The sequence below is a fragment of the Strigops habroptila genome, chromosome Z (genome assembly GCF_004027225.2).
Source record: "Strigops habroptila isolate Jane chromosome Z, bStrHab1.2.pri, whole genome shotgun sequence".
NCBI classification, from domain to species: Eukaryota; Metazoa; Chordata; class Aves; order Psittaciformes; family Psittacidae; genus Strigops; species Strigops habroptila.
This window is the reverse complement of record NC_044302.2, coordinates 2,392,438-2,410,734: the sequence shown is the minus strand read 5'-3', so window position 1 is coordinate 2,410,734 and position 18,297 is coordinate 2,392,438. Positions and strand designations below refer to the sequence as shown.

The window sequence follows — 18,297 nt, the reverse complement described above, 5'->3', positions numbered from 1 at the left end:
TTTCAGATAATTGGCTACACCAGCTTTTCCTTCAGCGTTCCTGAGAGTATTTTTATGACCATGCATCAGTGACATACAAATTACATAAGACTTGGTGGAGAATCCCATCGCTCTGCACCCTCGGAAAAAGCAGCTCCCCCCTTGCCACTGATCTCTCTTACAGGAAAAAGAAAATATTTAAAAGCCGCACATAAATCACTCCTGTAAAGTGCCGTGCAGACTGGTTTAAATTAGATGAGGTGAAAACACATGTGAGTTTATCATGAAACACTGAAATCTTTGCTATGGAGGCACCAGTTTCTCTCCAGAGCCTTTTACAACCGGAATACCTACAGTTCTGACCCGCCACGGAGGGAGCAGACAAGCCACCTTTACAAGAGGCCCATCAAGGAAATACGATTAGAATAACAACCACCATGCAAATATTTCCAAGTATTATTTGCTTTGCTGTACTGGAAAGCAGTAGTACCTGTCACTACTTGCTACGTATCTACCACCATTAAATCTTAATGCCGAGGAAGAATTTCAATCCACGAGGCAGACGGTCAAGCCTGAAATTCAGGTGCTGCTCAGAAGGGAGGAAGAGGAAGAGGGGCTAACCCTCGGGAGGGAGCCTCACTCAGTCATTTCACAAAATGTAATTAACCAGCTCCTGTGCATTTCCTTCCCTCGGAGAAGGATTTCTTCACCGAGTAATTAGACTGTCCCAGTTAAGACTCAAGTCACCACACAATGTATTTTCTCCCCAAACAAAGCTTGGAGAAGATTCAAGTGCTACTTAAAAAATACTACCATTTCCTCACAGGTAACTTCAAGCTCTTCCTAGTTTTTGCCTTAGTCACTGCATGGATCTAGAACTAACTGAAACCAAGACCCCCCACAAACCTGGGTTTATTCCTGTATTTGAGACTCCATTATTACAGAACATTGCCTTCTCCTAACACATAGAAAAGCAGGAGGTAAAAAAACCAATCTTCCTACTTCAAACACATGTCCAAAAGCCACAACATAAAGACAAAGAGTACACATTAAATGCTGTAAAGATATACTTGTCAGGAACCTTCCTTTGAAGTATCTGCAGGAAACACTGTCATCACGCAGCCATGTTACAATTACACAGTTAAAATAATCACCACCAGTCGTGAGCAGTCCATCTGGTTTACTGAAAGGGAGCACTGCTGGTTCAGTATTGATTAACACGACTAGTCTTCACTGACCCTAGAGAAATACATTTGTCTGCTCTACTGCGCAGCGGAAGAACGCTGCACGACACTGTGAGATGTTTCGGTTTGTTTAGAAGTGGTTTTGAGGACTCAGCTGATGAAAACATAAGTAGAAAATAAAATCATTTTAACAGGTTGTCTGCCACACACGAAGGAAGAAATGAAGCCCAGTGCTCTGCTGGAGGGTCTTTTGTTATCAGGGTATTTTTCTGAGTTTTTCCTCCCCCATCCAAAACTAACATTCATAATGGACAATCTGCATGTTTAAGTCTGAGAAAATGCTATTACGACATCCTAAAAACAAAAAGCAGCACATTCAAAAAAATCGTTTCACCCTGAGCCATGCTTTTTTATGAAATGGGGATAGGGACAAGAGTTCATTTTTAAAAGGAGAAGCAGAACCGAACAGTAAAACCAATTGTGAAACACTAAATGTAACATCTCTGGCCCCCAGCCTGTCACAGCAGCAAACACTTCCACGACCAGGGCTCCTGCCATCACCGTTGAGAACACGAACAAGGCAAAACCAGTCGGGAAAGAATCAGGAGGGCAGAAATCAAAAGGCTTACACACACACTCCAACTCCAGCACGTTGTTCGCTGTATATGGGCAACTCAATCTGCTGTGAATTTCGCAAACCAAACCCTCAGCACTTACTCAGACAAGTCTGGAGGTGATGCAAGTCCCTGCTAGCCCAACAATACAGGTTCACAGCAAACCCCACGGAGGCCCAGACCGCCCTTTTCCAGGGAGGACACAGACGAGATGTGCCCTGGCAAGTTTTATCCCTTCCTGCGCTACCTCCTTTAGGACTGACGAGTTCTCCCAGAACCAAAGAGACCTGGAGCATCTCTGCATAAAAAGAGCTGAGCTCCACAAACCCCAGACACACCTTGGCAAGAGCAGGCGCAGGGACGGACACGGCACCACAGACACAGCAGCACAGACACGGCTCTGCCTTGCGGACAGGCACGGGCAGGCTGTGAGGGTAACTGTGCTTCAGGAGCAGCTCGAGCAGGGCCCTGAGCGCGCACCCTTGGGCACAGACTACCCCTCAGAGTGAGATCCTCCATAAAGGGAGCTTCCCACAGCAGAAAACAGGTCACGCAGCTTCAGGGCGATGCTCTGCAGGCGCAAGGGAAGGAGGTGCCTGAGAGTTTCCCTGCTGAGTGAGACACAGAAGCCGGCGCAGGTCTGGCTCCACGCAGCATTTTAAGCCCTTCCACAGCACGCCACCACAACCGCTTAAAAGTGCTCCAACACGCACCTTCAACTGCCAGTAAATCAGTAAATCCACTTGGTGAAACGCCAACTTTTTCCTTTTTAACTTAATCAAGCCAAATCTTTAGTTCCTGGTAAAGCACACACAAAAGAATGTATCGATGCCATTTGAAAACAGGCGGGAGTTAATCTGCTTTTGCCTCTCCATGACTCCATGGAGTGTTTCCCCCCCACGCAGAAAAAAAGGGAAGTAATTGGAGGGATTATACAAAAATGCTTCATTTTATGAACCGGGGCGGGGGGAGCAGAAATACGTTTAATTCAGAGTTCCTTAAATTTATATAATCTCAGGGAAGCACACAGCCACTACAAAGCGTTACATTCACGAGATGTTTTCAGCTAAATATCTCTGCCTGCACAGGAAAGGGGGAAAAAAAACCCATATAAAATGAATTGGTCTATACCCAATTTCAAAAGCCATCTCAGGGGGAATTTTTCTTCAAGAGCCGCCTGGAATTTGTTCTCTGCCTATAGGGCCATGTCCCCAGTGGTAAGAGAGTACTTTGTGTACAAAACCAGGAGGGGGGGGAGGAACCCTTTTCCTGCCACTGGATATCAAAACACATCTCCCAGCCTGGAGTAGAGGCCAACCCGTAAACACACCGACTCTTGTGCTCAATGAAGAGGCCGGTTCTGAACCCGCACGCACACCCCCTCGCAGGACAGCTGCTCTCTCTGGGAAAGGGCAGAGGGCACCGAGGGCTCAGCTCATCCAGGCTGCTTTTCGAGGCGAGGGCTGGGGGCAGAGCAGCGATTTGCCTTTCTAAACATGCAATCAATCTACCGGCCGGGGGGAGGTTAATTCTGGACTGCAGAAGTGCAGCTGTTTGGGGTTGGGATTCTTTCTTTTTTTTTTTTTTTTTTTTTTTTTTCCTTTTTTCCTTTCTTCCCCCCCCCCCCCCCCCCCCTTTCTCTTTGCTAAAGGGCAAAGGTGTCAGGCAGCCCCTCCCCGGCACACAAAGGCTTCTCCGAGGAGAAAAATACCAAGCAATTTAAAGATTAAACTAGGAAATAAATAAATAAACGCAGATCAGCCAGGCTGGCTGGCGGCAGCTCGGTTCAGCTCCATCCTCTGCGCATACACACGCAGGGCTAACGCCTACCCAGGGATGATGAAATGGGAAACGGAAATTACCATTTCAGACAACTTTTGGTATTGTTCCTCCCTGCACAGCGCTCACCCCAAAACGCACGCTCCCCTCCCGCCTCCCCCCGCAAAACAGGGTGGATGTGGGGAGGGACACAGGACCCGCACGCTGCGGCCTCGACCCGGAGCCTCACGTTCCTCCCGCCCCGTCATGTGCCCCACGGCTCCTCACAAGCCTCCACACCCCTGAATGTCCACCAGCCCTCGAGCTCTCTATAGCCCCCCCAAACCCCACACACACACTAGCGCCCCCAAAGCAGAAACACACACACCAGCCTCCCCAAGACCAAAACACACACGCCACCCCCAACCCCCTCACATACACACCAGCCCCCCAAACCCTCCTCACCTCAGCGAGGCCCCCTCAGCCCCCACTAAGTCCCTACCCCCCCCCAGGCCCTCTCCCTTTCTAGAGCCCCCCCGCTCTACCCACAGCCCTTTCTGACCCCAATCTCCCTCTCCACCCCCTCGCTAACCCCACATCCTCTTCTCACCCTCGGTACATCGCCTTCTCCCCTCGACCCGACCTCACACTGCCCTCTCGCCCCGCCCTTCTCCCCATCGCCCCCCCCCAGGCCCCCGCATCCTTCTCGGTGCCCCCTCTCTGGGCCCCTCTGCCCTCGGCTCCCCCTGCCCCGCTGCCCCCCAGCTCCTTGCCTAGGCCTCTCTCCTCCCACACCAGGCCGCGGCAGCCTCTTCTCCCGCCCCAACCCGGGCCCCGCGCCCCGGGGCACGGCCCCCGCCGCCCCTTACCAGCGCTCCGGGCTCAGCAGGCCGAGGGCAGCCTCGCGGGGGAGCGCGGCCTGCGGCTCCGCCGGCCCCGCCGCATAGAGGTAGGCGGCGGGGATGGGGATTGGGGGGGGGGGGGAAGGGAAGGGGGGGATAAGGTGAAGGGGCTGCGGCGGCGCGGGACGGCGGCGGCGCGCGGGGACTAGCGGCGGTCGCGCGGGCAGTGGCGGCGGCGCGTCCCGGCCGCGCGCTCCATGGCCCCCGCCGCGCTCGGCCTCGGGCTCGGCTCGCAGCGCTGCCGCCCCACCGACCGACCGACCGACCGGCCGCCGATCAGACGCCGCCGCTCATTGGCCCGCCGCGTCGGAGCGCCCCATTGGTGGAACGCGATAGATGGATGGGATGGGTGGGAGGTGGAAGGCGGGGGGGGGGGGGGGAGGGAGGTGAAACGCGGCGCCGCAGCGCCCCGCCTCCCGCCCCGCGCGGGGCACGCCGGGAGCGCGGACGGCGACGTGTCCCGCGAGCCCATTGGCGGGCGCCGCAGAGGTCATGAGCGTGGCGGCGCTTCCGGGCTGCGGGGCCGGGCCGGGCCGAGGCTGCGGGCCGGTCCCGTCCCGCAGAGCCCCTCGGGCACCCCCCCCCTCCGCACACCCGCACCGGGAGCCCCCGCGCCGGGAGACCGAACCCGCTTGCGCGGTGCCGGCGCGGCCGAGCCGCTCCCTGCGCATCGAGTGTCGCGCCGGTGTGCGGGGAACGGCGCTAACGGGGTCTCCGGTGTTAAGGGAGAGTGCGGTGGCCGGTAGCGTTTGCCCACGGGCGTGATCGAAACTCTGTAACTACGTGAGAGGAGGTCGCAGTGAGGTGGGGTCGGTCTCTGCTCCCAAGAACAAGGGACAGGACAAGAGGAAACGGCCTCAAGCCGCACTAGGGGAGGTTTAGATGGAGCTGAGGAACAGTTCCTTCCCCAGAGGGTGCTCAGGCATTGGAAGAGGCTGCCCAGGGCAGGGCTGGAGTCACCGGCCCTGCAAGTGTTCACACCCCGTGTACATGGGTCCCTCAGTGCCATGGGTTAGTGGTGGCCTTGGCAGTGCTGGGAATGGTTGGGCTTGGTGATGTCAAAGCTCTTTTCCAGCCTGGTTGGGTCTGTGAGTTGGGGTAACGCACCAGCCTGCGAGCAGTGGTGGTGGGTGCTGGGTGCGGGTCTGCTCCCACTCCCGGGGCACCACCAGGTCAGGGTGTCGTGGGCACAGGGAGATGGTGGGTGCCTCGATACCACGCTGAGAGACACCAGGCACAGGCTTGGTGGTTTGATCCCATCTTCCCCTGCCAAGGCCCCAGCGCTGGCAACGGACACCAGTGCTACAAATCACTTGGTGGTTTGGGGCTGAATTCCTTAATTACATTTCTCATTAAAAGGTTTTAATGACAAATGTTTGCTTTTGCCTTCAGAAGAGGCCGTGTTAACTCTTGAAAATCATCACTGCAAAACATTCCTGCACCACAGCTGCAGGAGAGAAGCGAAGGGGCTGTACGGGCTGGGGTCTGGGCTGGTGGGACCCACAGGGGTTAGCACAGCGCTCACGCCATCCCTCATCCCTCTGGAAGGCTGTGAGCATGGCTCCTCCACTGGATCCAGGCAGTCACCACCGGACAAGAAAGGCACAGCGATACAGGCCATGCTCCCTTCAGCCCTGGGATGGGTCTCCTGCTCCTGACCAGCTGCAGTGGTTGTGCCTGGGGGTTATTTTTCTCTTTAAAGTGCTAATTTCATAATACCAAGAGGTGTTTTACTTCCAGGGTCTCTCCTAAACAACAAAACTCTTGTCTCTCTGGACAAGGATGGTGGACAAGCCTCCTGCCTTTGTCCTGCTGGGATTGGGGCAGTGACAGAGTGGCTCAGCTCCTGTACTGAAGAAAACCCCACCAGTGCCTGTTCTGCCTGGCTGCGGCCATGCCATGAGGTTGCCGTGTCTCCTCCCAACAGTCGCTCTGTTCCCACCCATTGTGTTTGTGCTCTCCAGCGCTAAGGTAACACCAAAATTCCTGGTGGATCCTGTTACTTGCACACAGCTGCTCATGCCTGAGCTTAGCATGACCCCTCTGCAGAGTAGGAACACCCGTTGCACATCTGCACCTCGTCGTACCACCCATCTCGTGCCAGAGCCCCTCATATCACCGAGGTAATAAGCCACGTGCTGTGGTATTCCTTGTGAGAGAGTTCACAGAGCAGATCTTCACAAAATGAGTACAAAATGCGGACACGTGCCCTTTGTTTTGGTGGCTGAGGACGGGGAACCCGGGTGAGCTCATCTGGGTCACTGTGGGGTTTTAACCCACTCTTTCCAGGAGGGTGGCTCATAACTGCAATTGCTTTTTTGGCATTCACAATTCCGCTTTGAGTCACACGTTTGGCAGCGTAAAGGATTGCTGTCGTGCTGGGGATGCCAGTAGTCCCCCAGGAAGGAAAATCTCTTTGCTGGGCTCAGTGGTGATGAAGGAGTGGCTCGGGAACACGTGTCCGACCTCGTTGTTAAATAACAGCATGAGAGAGGTTTATCCTGAGCCTGTTAAGCTGGTCCTGTGTTCTACTTAGGCTTAGTCTTTTTATCTCTGCCCATCTTCCTCCTCCTCCGTCAGGCCTCCTAAACCAGCCAAAAGAAAGGTTGTTGGGGCTTTTTTGTCCTCCCTTCCATTAATCTTCTTGTCACACTCTGAAAACATTGCAGGTAAGCGTCTGCCTCTCTGGGGCCTCTGAGCGACTAGATGAGAGGAGAAATGTGTCTTTTCATTTCCTAAACACATTTCAACATTACAGTTGGCTGTAACTGCCTCCTTGACAGCCTTGAATGTCATCCAGGTCAAAGATCCAGTGCTGAGAGGAAGTTAAATCCTTTCTGCGTCATTCTGACCTTTTTCTACTTGAAGGCAGCAGTGTGGACGATCAACTGATTTCAGGGAAGGACATTAAAAGCACTCGGTGGAAGAAAGCTAACAGCGGGAGCAGGAGGGGATGATTCCAGTTGGGGGTGTTTTCTAGGTGAGAATTCTGTTGTTATGAGGGTGTTCAGCCTGCTTGGGTTCATTACCCTGGGGTGGCTTTTGCTCCTTGCAATGTAATTGCAACACTTACGAGGAAAAAAAGCTCCACAACCTGTAATTGTTGAGCACCTTTATCCTGCACTAGAGGTTGTGAGCTCTTGAATACTAAAATAAAACAAATATGCTGTGCTGACGAAAGAGAACGTTGCATGAGGGCAGAGGAATTAGGCCACTTGGGGAATGTGCTCATGCCTATTCCCGTCTGTCACAGCAGACTGAAGGGACACTAATTTGAGGAAGGAGCTCAGTGACCCTTTGGTCCTTGCTCTGTTTCTCTTACCCTGTCTTGCTCTGGAGATGGCATCTGCGCTCGCTGCTCGCCTCCTTTTGCAACCACAGGACAAGCATGTCCATCTCTGCTTCAGCCAAGCTCCCTTGAACCTCTACAGCAACTCTCGTGGTGGAAGGAACCATTATGTTAACCATAAGGTCAAAACTACCCATCTGTGCTCACATGGGTGCAGTTCTCTGCTGATTCAGCTCCTCTTAGGATGTAAAGATGGGAATCTATTTTTAATAGATGAGACAAGGTGTGATTTATGACTGCTACAGTCACACATCAGGGTAAATCCTGTGTGACCAGTCAGGCGCCAACATCAGAGGCCAAGAGAATAAAACTTTAGAAGAACTTTGATTAGAAGAACCTTTACCTTAAGCTTGGCTCATGGTTTAATTAGTGTCATCTATTAACATTTTGAAGAGAGATGGTTTTGGCAAACAAAGCAGCCATTTGGAAAGCCAGCAAGGAGTACAGCTGATGCTCTTGGTACTGCAGCAGAAGCCTCTCCAACTCCGCACAGAAACTCATTTTTCTTAAATAAAACTACTTTCAAGCCACCCTTGTTGGGTTTTTTTGTAGTTGTTAAAGGACAACTCCAACTTAAAACAAGCCCTTCTGCCTGTGATGCCATTAAGAAATAAAAGGCTGGGCTTCCACCTGCTTTATAATGAGGTGATTGCTCACAGCCCCATGAGATGTGATTAAATAATAAGGCTAAACTAAAGCAACAGCTCACTCCTACCAAATCAGCTGCCTTTTGAAGGTTTAACTCCTTGCTGCAGCCCACGGTGTGACCAGTGGTGGTCCAGCAGACCCCACACAGGGCACTGGATTAGGACCTGGATTAGCTCTGGTGCTCCCCCACACCCTCAGCCTGATCAGACAGCAGTGTTTTTGGACCACTCAAAGCTCTGAGCTGCTCTTATAGGTAATAAGTCTATTTACATGTTTCTTTGCAGGACCCTATGCCCTTGTGAATAGGAAGTCCAGGGAGCTTTGGGCCTCTTGCATCCCTAGAGGAGGATGCTTTCCGAGGGTAGTGGTCCCCTGCTGCTGGATAAATGCCTCGTATTGATGTTCTAGGTGTGACCTCATGACAGTCCTGTTCTAATTACTGTTTTTATGATTCCTAATGACCGGCTTCAGGTTTCCCAGCCTGCTTATGGATTTCAGGGTTGTGGAGTGACAGTTGCTCACTCGGAGCTTACTGACCTCCTCCAGTCTGTGGGGTTTGGAGATGACTTCAGCACACGGATAGATTCCTGGGCTTCTCCTGCGCTCTGCATGCTCCAGCAGCTCTCCAGGGAGCACACTCCCGTGGAGCAATCTGCTCATTCATGGCCTTTGAGTCACAAACAAGCCGTTTTCCTCCTGCTGTACCGCTGCAAGCCAAGCCAAGAGAGTACCCATGTCACTTCTCTCAGTGTTGCTCCTTCTTGTGTTGACTTTGCTTTTCTAGTGATTTGTAAGCCATGGCTGGCAGACAGTTCGGTCACTGCTGCTGTACGGCTGATTCCCTCTGATCCCCTGCCTATGACCATCTGTCACCTTCCTCTCTTAAACTCGACGGTCTTTAGAGGTGACTCGAAGATAAGTTTGTATCCCAGCACCGTGTCCCAGTTATGCCTTATGCCCGCCAGCTGCCTCGCCGTGGGGCTGGGGTGTCCTCCTTGCCCCCAGGGAGGAGCAGTGTTAAGTGCCATGCTGTCCTCTGCATGCAAGAGCAGCATGTTGGGATGTGGGTCTGGCAGTGGCAGTGATCCCAAGCTGTTCCTGGAGGAATAGGTGTGCTGGTTTTGGACTGGCTCATATGAAGAGGATACTTGCTGAACAGATCTCCCCCTGGTGAAGGGTTTCACTGTGCTTTAGGGACAGGAAGCGTGGTGTTTTCAGCATGGCTTTTATTTCTGAGCCTGAGGCTTTCCTGGATGCTTGGCCTTGCTATGCTGAAGGGGAGCATCTATCCGGTGACCTTGACGTGTCATCTACAAAGAAGTCATCTAAAGAAAACGTATCTGGTGCATGAGGGGTGCAAGCTGCTGAAGGGTGCTGGAACGTTCTGGGGCTGTGCTTTTTTGTCCTGCCACAGAGGCGGCCTGGCTTCTGCTGCTGGGGTGTAACAGCATTTTTTCATCCTTTTAAAGAGTCTGAATTTACCTTCTAGCACCTTCAGCTCTACATTTAACCCACTGATTCATTATGCATGTGAAGTCTGTGGATGGCACAGTGGCCGCCGGATGCCAGGTATCCATTCTTTCAGTTTGCAGAGTGCTGCGTTGAAATGAGCTGGACAAAGCTGGGGGCGGGGGGGGAGGTTTCATGGCATCCTGCAAAGAGCTTCCTGAGGCTCTGGGGCAGGGACAAGGGCAGCAAGACTGTCTTACAGGGAGCATGGAAATAGGAGATGTGGGTTCTCCAGTGTAGCAGAGCTGAGAGCTGTAGTGGCTCTGGAAACCAATATCTCTTGGCCTGAAAAACACAGGATGGGGCTGCTAATGCTGCTTCCTGTCCCTAACCTGCTCAGGAGATAAACTAGGGATTTCAGAATCCAATCCAGCACCTCTCCCCAGAAGTAAATACACATGGCATTACTGAGTGATGTCACAGCTGGAGCACATCCCAGCAAGGCCAAGCCTGGATCAGGTTATATCTGTCTTCTCAGAGCATTGGCTTACTCCCAGAGGAGCATATTGCCAGTCCAAGGGCAGTGACTGAAGCCACCTTTTCCAAGGTCATCTCTCGCGCACGCAGAGAGGACAGGGCTCACTTCCGCACACACAGCCTGAGCTGCCCATGCAGAAGTCACAGTGTGGCCACAGCAGGTGCTGGCTGCACATAGGGCAAAACCTCTCGACTCTCCTTTCTGGTGACTCTTTGTTTTGGCACCAGCGAGGTGAAGACCCCCAGGTTCCCATCCCAGCGCTTCATCATGTGGTTGCCTTTGAGGCGCAGCGTGAAAGGAGGAATAGGAATCACGTCAACTCCAGCTACATGGTGGGTCTGTAAATAACCAGTCCTCATAGTTCAGTACAGTTTTGTCACATCAAGGCCAGCAGCTTCTGCCAGGGAGCATCACAGCAAGAGCCCAGCTGCCCTGTAGCCCTGAAATGCAGCTTGTTCCAGTCAGTGATATAGCTGGGGGTTGTCCGTGCTGGGCCTTGGACCCTTTCAGCTTTCCTTGCCCTCCATCATTAAATAGGTCCAATTTTGTCTTCACTGAAGCAAAGCTGTAAGGCAAGTGTCATGAAGCCCATTTGGCTCACTCTCAGGTCAAAATGGCAGAAGTCAGGGAAGTCCTGTCAAAGCAAACTGTACTTTCTACTTCTAGTCAGGCTGTAATTCCCTTTAAACGATGCGACTCTTTAAAAATAGATTAGGTCTCATTAGCACCAGGTCTGCCCAGAAAATAGACAGAAGCAAGGCGTGACATGCCTTGAGTGAACCAGAGGTAGGGGTGTGTGCACCGCTGGGCCCCACAGCCCCTTGGTCCCTTGTGCGCTTCTCCAAGGTTGCTGTATCCCCAGTGGGGATCCTGCACCTCTGCACCTGCGCTAGAGGGCACAGCATTTCCAATCGAGACCTTTCCTCCTCCAAACACAGCTGGGGCACAAATACCCCTGCATGGATCCTCCTACGGGGTGGGTTCAGACGTGACACTCGTCTCTGTGGCAGCCACCCGGCCAAGCAGGGCTTTGTGCATGGGTGGCACAGAACAAAGGGCTTGTGCTCTGCCCGTGTTTGTGCTCAGGCAGAGACGCTTCTCCTGTCCTTCCCCAGCCTGCTCACTTATGGCCACTGCGGCACCACCTCGCTCTGTCCAGCCATGCCAGGCGGGATCTGTATCTCCTCTGTCACTTCCCCACTGATCACACTGCAAAGCTATGACCAGCCAATATGGATTAATTGCAACCAGTTTAATTTTGTGTCTGTAAATTAAGCTGTTTGACGATTAAGCCAGTGATACAAAGAGACTTCCAGGAGTGAGGAGGACATTAACATGCTAATAGATCTTGCTGGTAGAAGGTTTACTTAGACACATCCCAGGGGGCAGATGACAATTAACATCCTAAGAGACTCTTCTAGAAAGAGGATGCTAATTCAGACCTGCTGGGAAGGGAGATAATTATTTATTATTATTTTATGTAGCCCTGCAACCTCCCATTCAAGAATGCCTGAAATACTTGAGGACAGGTAAGTTAGGAGAACGAACAACAGTGAGGAACCTAAAAGTTGTCCCAGAGCCACCTGAGGGGAGAAACATGGACAGGAGTGAGGAGAAGGAAACATGACTTCTTGAAGCACATCAAAGGAATTGGGCATGAGAGATCAGGCCTGCTGGCCTCATAAACAGATATTCATTTCAGAAGAGCAAGAAGGGTGTAACTGTGTTAAGAGGGAGGCGATGGCTCCAAAATGCCTTCCTGCCCCAAAGAAACACTCAGCAGAGCACATCGAGACCACCTACTCTGCGGTGCACAACTAGTGCAAAACAGGAAGAGATTACACAAGATTTAGGATCAGGGACTTAAAATACAATGACCTTTGTGGTATCTGTACACAGGGAACTTAACACTGCTCATAACCTTGACAGGCTCTGGTGTAACGCTGGAGGGGAGGGGTCCACCCCTGTTAGAACCACACACCTGCCCCAACAGAACAATTTCAAACGCAGGCTAATGGTCGCATTGTAGCTTGGCCACGGTGAGTTGTCAAACACATTGTAATGGCTTTTCCACGGAAGACAGATCACAGCTAACCTGCCCGGCAAAGAGCAAACACATTGTTGTATATGTATATTTGTTCTCTCATTTCGCTTCTGAGAGTACTTGATAATCCATCATGCTCAGCTGCAGATATTAAATGCTGTTTTCTATCAGAGCTAATTTATACCTTGAGCTCAGAAGGGGAGTTTTCCTCAGCAACAGCTGCACGGGGAGGGAGCGGGCCTCTTTCCTCTCCGATGAATCTAAGATTGCAGAGGTCATTTCTTTGTTCTCTTTCCAGCCGTTACAATTACGTGGGACACGATGTTAAGAGCGATAAAAACCCCAGAACAGGGCTAGCTGCGTACTCCCTGCTGCCTTAGTGCAGTGCCAGGTCCCCCCGCCTGCCACAGCCCCTCTCTCCTGTGCCTGCAGGAACCTGCCTGCTCCTCCTCGCTGCTAGTTCTCCTCCTGCCTCAAGCTGTTGGGGCGGCCCGGCCAAGGCTGGTGGCCTGGCTGCGGGAACCGTCTGCTCCAGGGCGCTTGGCCAGGCAGACCCTGGCCTGGGGCTCATGTGCAGAGGGCAGCCCGCCTCGGGACGCGCCTGGCCGAGGGCGGCCGGGGCCGGGGCTGGGGCCGCGCCTCAGGCGAGGGGCCGCGGCCGCCGGGGCTCCCCGTTGCTGTGGTAACCGCGCGGGCCGTCCCGGCAGCCCCCGCGCCGCCGCGGCCGGAGGCGGAGCCAGCGCTGCGGCCGCCATCTTGAGGCATGGCAGCCCTCTCGCTATCGGCCCCTTTCCAAGATGGCCGCCCGCTCGTCAGCGGCCGCTTCCGTCCCCACTGAGGCCCCCGGCGGCCGGTGCGGCGGCGAGCGCAGCGCCCCGCGGCTCCCCCGCTAGCTGCTGCCGCCGCCCCTCGGACGTCTCCAGGCGGAGCGGGACGGCCGGCGAGTCATGGCGTTGTTGCTGCGGCTGCTGCTGCTCCGCGGGCGCTGCTGGCGGCGGCCTGCCCCACCGCCCGCCCCGGCCTGGGCATGGGCTCGCCCGCGGGCCGGCGGCGCTGCCCTCGGCGCAGGACGCGGCCTGCAGGTACCGGGGCGGCGGCGGGGCCCGCGGAGCGGGGTGGGCTGGCCGCGGGGCGGGGCCTGCGGGCGCGGCGGAGGGTGCAGCGCCGAGCACCGGGGAGGGTCCCGCTGGAGCAGCGCGGTGCCGCCGCCTCACGGAGCCCCCCGCCCCGCCTGCTCGGGTAGCGGTGGACCTGGGGGCACGGGAGGAGGAGGCGAGCGGGCAGGGTCCGTGTGTGAACGGGCTCTTGCTCCTAGCAGGGCTTTCCCTGAAGGGTGTCTCGGGCTGGACCGTCCCAAAGGCCCGTTGTGCAGTGCATCGTATAGTAACGCAGGGACATGCGGTATGGAGGAGCGCCTAAGCTGTTGTAAGCAACAAAACGTTGATTAAAGGGTTTTTTCTAACTTTATTTATGCTGGCTCTTTGCACCACTCATGCACACCACATCGGTGTGCGCCACAGATGTGTTTTTCCCATCTTGCTGTGCTGTTGGTGTCACAGGGCTCTCCAACCTAGCCCGTAAAGTATAAGACAAGGCTCTTGTTTAAACAAAGCCTCCAATATGACTGAAGACTTTTATTTGTTTTTCTGCAGTGCAGTGAAAAGTACTGGCCATCTAAATAGGCAGTGGAGGAAGAACAATTGTAGGACTGCTTTTGAATCATGCCATTTTTTTCTGTTGTCAGTTTAAATTAGTCTAAGCTGTTCTGTTCTAGACAGTATCCATCCCAAGAGGTTACCATCCCAAGCCAGCGAAAGCTGTGGTGTTGCTGTCCAGCAAGGCAGGACAAAAGGGTGAGGGATTTCAGCCTAGTCAGTGCTCTTGTCTGGTTTGCTGCACAGAAACTTGTGCCTGTGCAGTAGAGGGGTGGTGGGACAGGGAATCACACATCAGAGAAAGTGCAAGGCTTGTGTTCAGTGTGAGCATTAGTAAACGTTAGTTCAGATGATGTGACGTTGCCTTTAAATGTGGGTATCGACTGCAGGATTACTGCTGAATTACCCTGGGGAAATGGCTGTGTTGTCCTTCCTGCTGTGCAGCAGGGTACAAAGTACTGGTGCTTAAGATTTCCGCTTGTGGGAGGGTGTCTCTACATTTTAAGAACTGACTTCCAACATGTCTTTACAATGAAGAACAGAGCCACAGGAAGGCGAAGATAAAATTTTCAAGTGTTCTGAGTGTACGTTTCTAGTTACACATGTGCTTTCTTTAAACTGGGTTATAAACAACATCTCCAAAGTCACATGGCGAGTGCACAGCACGGCCAGGAATAATATTAAGGTCTCCTAGCTGCTGGTCCTGCAACTTACCCACAGTGTTTTCATGTTTAGGAGTCTTAGTCTTGCAGAGTATATAAAGGTTAAGCAGTCACACTACTTTTCCAATAGTTGGCTTTTTGTTTTATTTCTTCCTCAGAGCCTTCTGCCACCAACATATTCCCCCCCATGTCAGGGTCTCGGTGGAGTCCTGGTGAAACGACACATAATTCGTGATCCAGTCCGGCTTTGGAATCTCTTAGGTGAGTCCCGAAAAGTAATTGTACAGGCAGAGGAGGGGAAAAGGTCTTATTTAGTAAGAGTATTGACTTTTCCTTACCTTCACTGCCTCGTGTTACTGAAATAAAGCTGTTCTATTCTTGGCTTTGGGAGCTGTGTGCGTTTTACAGAGGTTCCAGGTTTTTGTTTGGTGACAGGGACAAACAATGGCACCTTTCCACAAGGAGCTCAGTGTGATTAAGTAAGCACTTGAGTCATTAGATCTAAAAGCTAATTTAAAAACTGCAGACTTTAAAGTAGAGAATCTTTCTCTGCCTCATTAGCAAAGCCTAAGATGAAAATGTTATTCACCTTTTTCAGAAGTCACATCGTACGACCTTGCTGAAAGCCTTGCGCTGGAGTAAGTTAAAAGTGTATGTTAGAAAATGTTATCTGAATTCTTAGAGCAAAAGCACAGAAAGGTAGAACAAAGGCAATTAGTCTCCTTGCTGCCCTCTTCAAATTGAAAAGACGAGTTTGCTGCTGTCTTTGAGATTCGAACAAAACTGGTCACAGCTATTCTGGCCAGTGTGGGCCTGCTGAGCTTGGGTTGTTCCACCTTTGAGAGGGTTGGGGGTTTTAAGTTAAAATATATGCATAATCTTTCAAATAGCAGTGAATCCTCTAGTAGAAGTAGCAGTGGACAAGCAGTTCCACTTTCTGGGCTCACTCCTTTTTTTGGAGCCTTCGTGAAGGACCGTGGGAAATGGAAAGCACTGTTGTCAAGTCAGTTGTCCGGCTTTTCAACTTTTTGTATTTCTGATGAAGCCTTTGCTGATTGTTTTGTGGCAGTGTTACTGTTTGTAGCCTTACTGTCTTGACTTTTATTAGAGTATACTATCAGCATTTACTGAGAAACCTGCATTTAACTCCAGTACACGTATTTCCTTCAGTAAGTATCTACAGTTCCTAGTGTGAGGCCGTTCTTGTTTCATACCAGTGTTAACTGTGGTTATGCCTTGGGAAGTGTGTACATGTTTCAGCACTGAAGAAATTTCTCCAAATTATTATCTTTGCTCCATTAAAATCATATCTGAACAAAGACATCTTTTATTGGATTGTCCAGAAAAATACATAAGGAAACTGACGGAGTCTGTCCCTCCTGTTACAACTTCTGATGAGGATGTCCCGTTTCCTCGGCACAGGAGCAAAACTGTGTGCTTGGGTGGACCTGGAACTCGGCTTTCCCTGCACTCGGAGCTCATGTGTGTTTCTGCTATCCTCAGTCCCCTTCACTGTCTCCTGAGGTCTTCTGGTAGTAACAACTTAGCTCTCCTTGCCTGCAGGTAGCACGTACTGGTTTACTACTTCAAGCTGTCAGTGGAGTAACCAGAAGAATGGAGGGTTCAAAAAGAAATCTCCACAGGAGGATGATGGTATGTATGTGCCAAAAAGATACTTGATGAAACAAGTTATGTGTGTGTGAGGGGTAAGGGTAGGCAGCATGGAAGGCCTTAATGCTTCTCTTCTCTGGGTACTGTAAGCCTGTAACTTATCACTTCTAAATGCCTGTGGCTACGAACAAGTTTGAAGGGGTGTTTCAGCTTAGTGGGTGGAATACTAAGATTTAAATATAGAGCATGAAACTGATTCTGTGCTGCTTTGCATCCTATGCAAATAACTTCATTGATGTTTGCCTTTGCTGCTTTGCAAAGGGGAATAGGAGTATTAACTGAGTTTTGGCTTGGAGGTTTTGTTGTGCAGCATTTTGACTTAAACTTATTTTAACTAAATTAAGTTCTTTAAGTTGGATTCTGGCTTGGTTTTTGTTTGTTTGGTTGGTTTCTTAATTTCATTTACCTTCACTGTGGATGTGTCTCTACTTCTAGTGATGAACAGAGCTTAAAGTTAAAATTAGATTCCTTAGAGATTTCTTAGCAGTGATAATCGCACTTGCTCAGAATTTTTCTTTCTTGTTTTTTAAATCAGCCTTCTTAGATACTGGTTTTTGCACGTCTTGTACTGCCTAAGCCCCAGGCATTCTGCTGTACAGGACTTCTTGAAAATTAATTTTATCTCGCTAAATGTGTTTTGGAGCCTGGGGATCTATGTGGTGTGTCAGATTATGTTGAGAAGTAGAGGGGTGCCCTCTCTGTACCTTAATCTTAAGGAGGTGAAGAATTTAATGATCCTAATAGTGAGAGTGCAGGAAAATAACTTTATGTACCAGGCAAAAACCTTGTGTAACTTCTGAGAGGCAGCATTCTGATCCTTTTAGCAGGCACTGCTACCTTCTGCCAGAAGGTTTTCACCAAACATCTTTTTCAAATACAAGTGGGTTTGTGGGTGTCCCTTCAAGTCTTGGTGGTGTTTTCAGCTTTCCGCTATTTGTAGATTTACAACAGCTGCATTCTGTTTAAAAAGTGTAATTTGACTCTTCACTGCTGTAAAGTAAATTCCTTGCTTGTTTGTGAGTACATGCCTCCCAAGAGCTGAAGTGCACGCAAAGACTCTCTAGGCTCTGGATAAGGCATATTTTCACACTCCGGGGTGTAGATCTTTAGCAGTGAAGGTCTCGTTCTTCTTAATCTTGTCAGTAATGCTTGCAGAAGCATGAGGTATCAGAGCATTTTCCCTTTCATGACATTAGTTGGTGCTTGCAGGGGCTGGTGATGTCTTGAATGAGTTTGTGGGTGTCTGCTGTGCTGCTTGTTTCCTGGACCTTTGAGTGAGGGGTAAACCTGTAGATGGAGGGCTCCAGACCTTAGTACTGTGAGTTGGAAGGCATTAACGTCATGCTTAAGTCTACAGATTGTAGTATAATTTTATATATTATAAACTTTCATCTAAGTATCATTAAATATGACAATAGCCTGGCTTTACCTTGTGCTTAAGCATCATGGTTGAATCCTCTTGGGCTGACTAACTTTTGAAATAGAAGCAGCCAGGTGCCGATGACTTTTAGCCTGACTCATGTCACTGCAGTCTGTTTAAGGCAAGAGCAGTGGCCTTACCCGTGTGATCCATTTCACTGGGCTGAAGCCCTCGGTGGGGTGCGAGCGCAGGTGTCACAGAGTCCTTGTTGAGGAAGCCAGAGCTTAGAGGTTGGAGCCCTTAGTGCTTGCAGGACCACACAGGGTGACTGCGAGCACAGTGCCCTGAAGAACTGTAGCTGTTAAAATTAGTAAACAGTAACATGCCATGTTCAGTGGCCTCTCTTCTGTGATTAATGGATAGCTTGGCTTTGGGAGGTGGAATGCTACCCCATGTCTCCAGGGGAATGCTTGTCTCTGCAGTA

General features: G+C 51.3%; 2 protein-coding genes and 1 long non-coding RNA gene across 8 annotated transcripts in view; 1 reads left to right on the top strand and 2 right to left on the bottom strand.

Moving 5' to 3' along the window:
* The window catches only part of ANKRD11 (ankyrin repeat domain 11), a 150,261-nt gene extending 145,457 nt beyond the window's left edge, over positions 1-4,804 (bottom strand). For 3 of the 5 annotated variants that reach the window (XM_030512003.1, XM_030512000.1, XM_030512002.1), the window contains exon 1: positions 4,405-4,703. The gene's annotated coding sequence lies outside the window, so the exon portion shown is untranslated. Of the gene's footprint in view, positions 1-4,404 lie in introns of all 5 variants that reach the window. The other 2 variants (XM_030511997.1, XM_030511998.1) reach the window with 2 other exon arrangements.
* A 910-nt stretch (positions 4,805-5,714) lies between these two features.
* On the bottom strand, positions 5,715-13,070 carry LOC115619582. The gene is made up of 3 exons (XR_003995054.1): positions 12,650-13,070; positions 9,206-9,209; positions 5,715-6,903 (listed from the first exon to the last, which is right to left on the bottom strand). It is a non-coding gene; the product is annotated as an uncharacterized LOC115619582 (long non-coding RNA).
* A 138-nt stretch (positions 13,071-13,208) lies between these two features.
* SPG7 (SPG7 matrix AAA peptidase subunit, paraplegin) overlaps positions 13,209-18,297 on the top strand; it is a 30,644-nt gene continuing 25,555 nt past the window's right edge. The window contains exons 1-3 of one of the 2 annotated variants that reach the window (XM_030512015.2): positions 13,209-13,547; positions 14,941-15,043; positions 16,346-16,435. In XM_030512015.2, the coding sequence (XP_030367875.1) occupies positions 13,413-13,547; positions 14,941-15,043; positions 16,346-16,435 (328 nt within the window). In that variant the 5' untranslated portion in view covers positions 13,209-13,412. Of the gene's footprint in view, positions 13,548-13,732; positions 13,891-14,940; positions 15,044-16,345; positions 16,436-18,297 lie in introns of those variants that run through there. The other variant, XM_030512016.1, reaches the window with a different exon arrangement.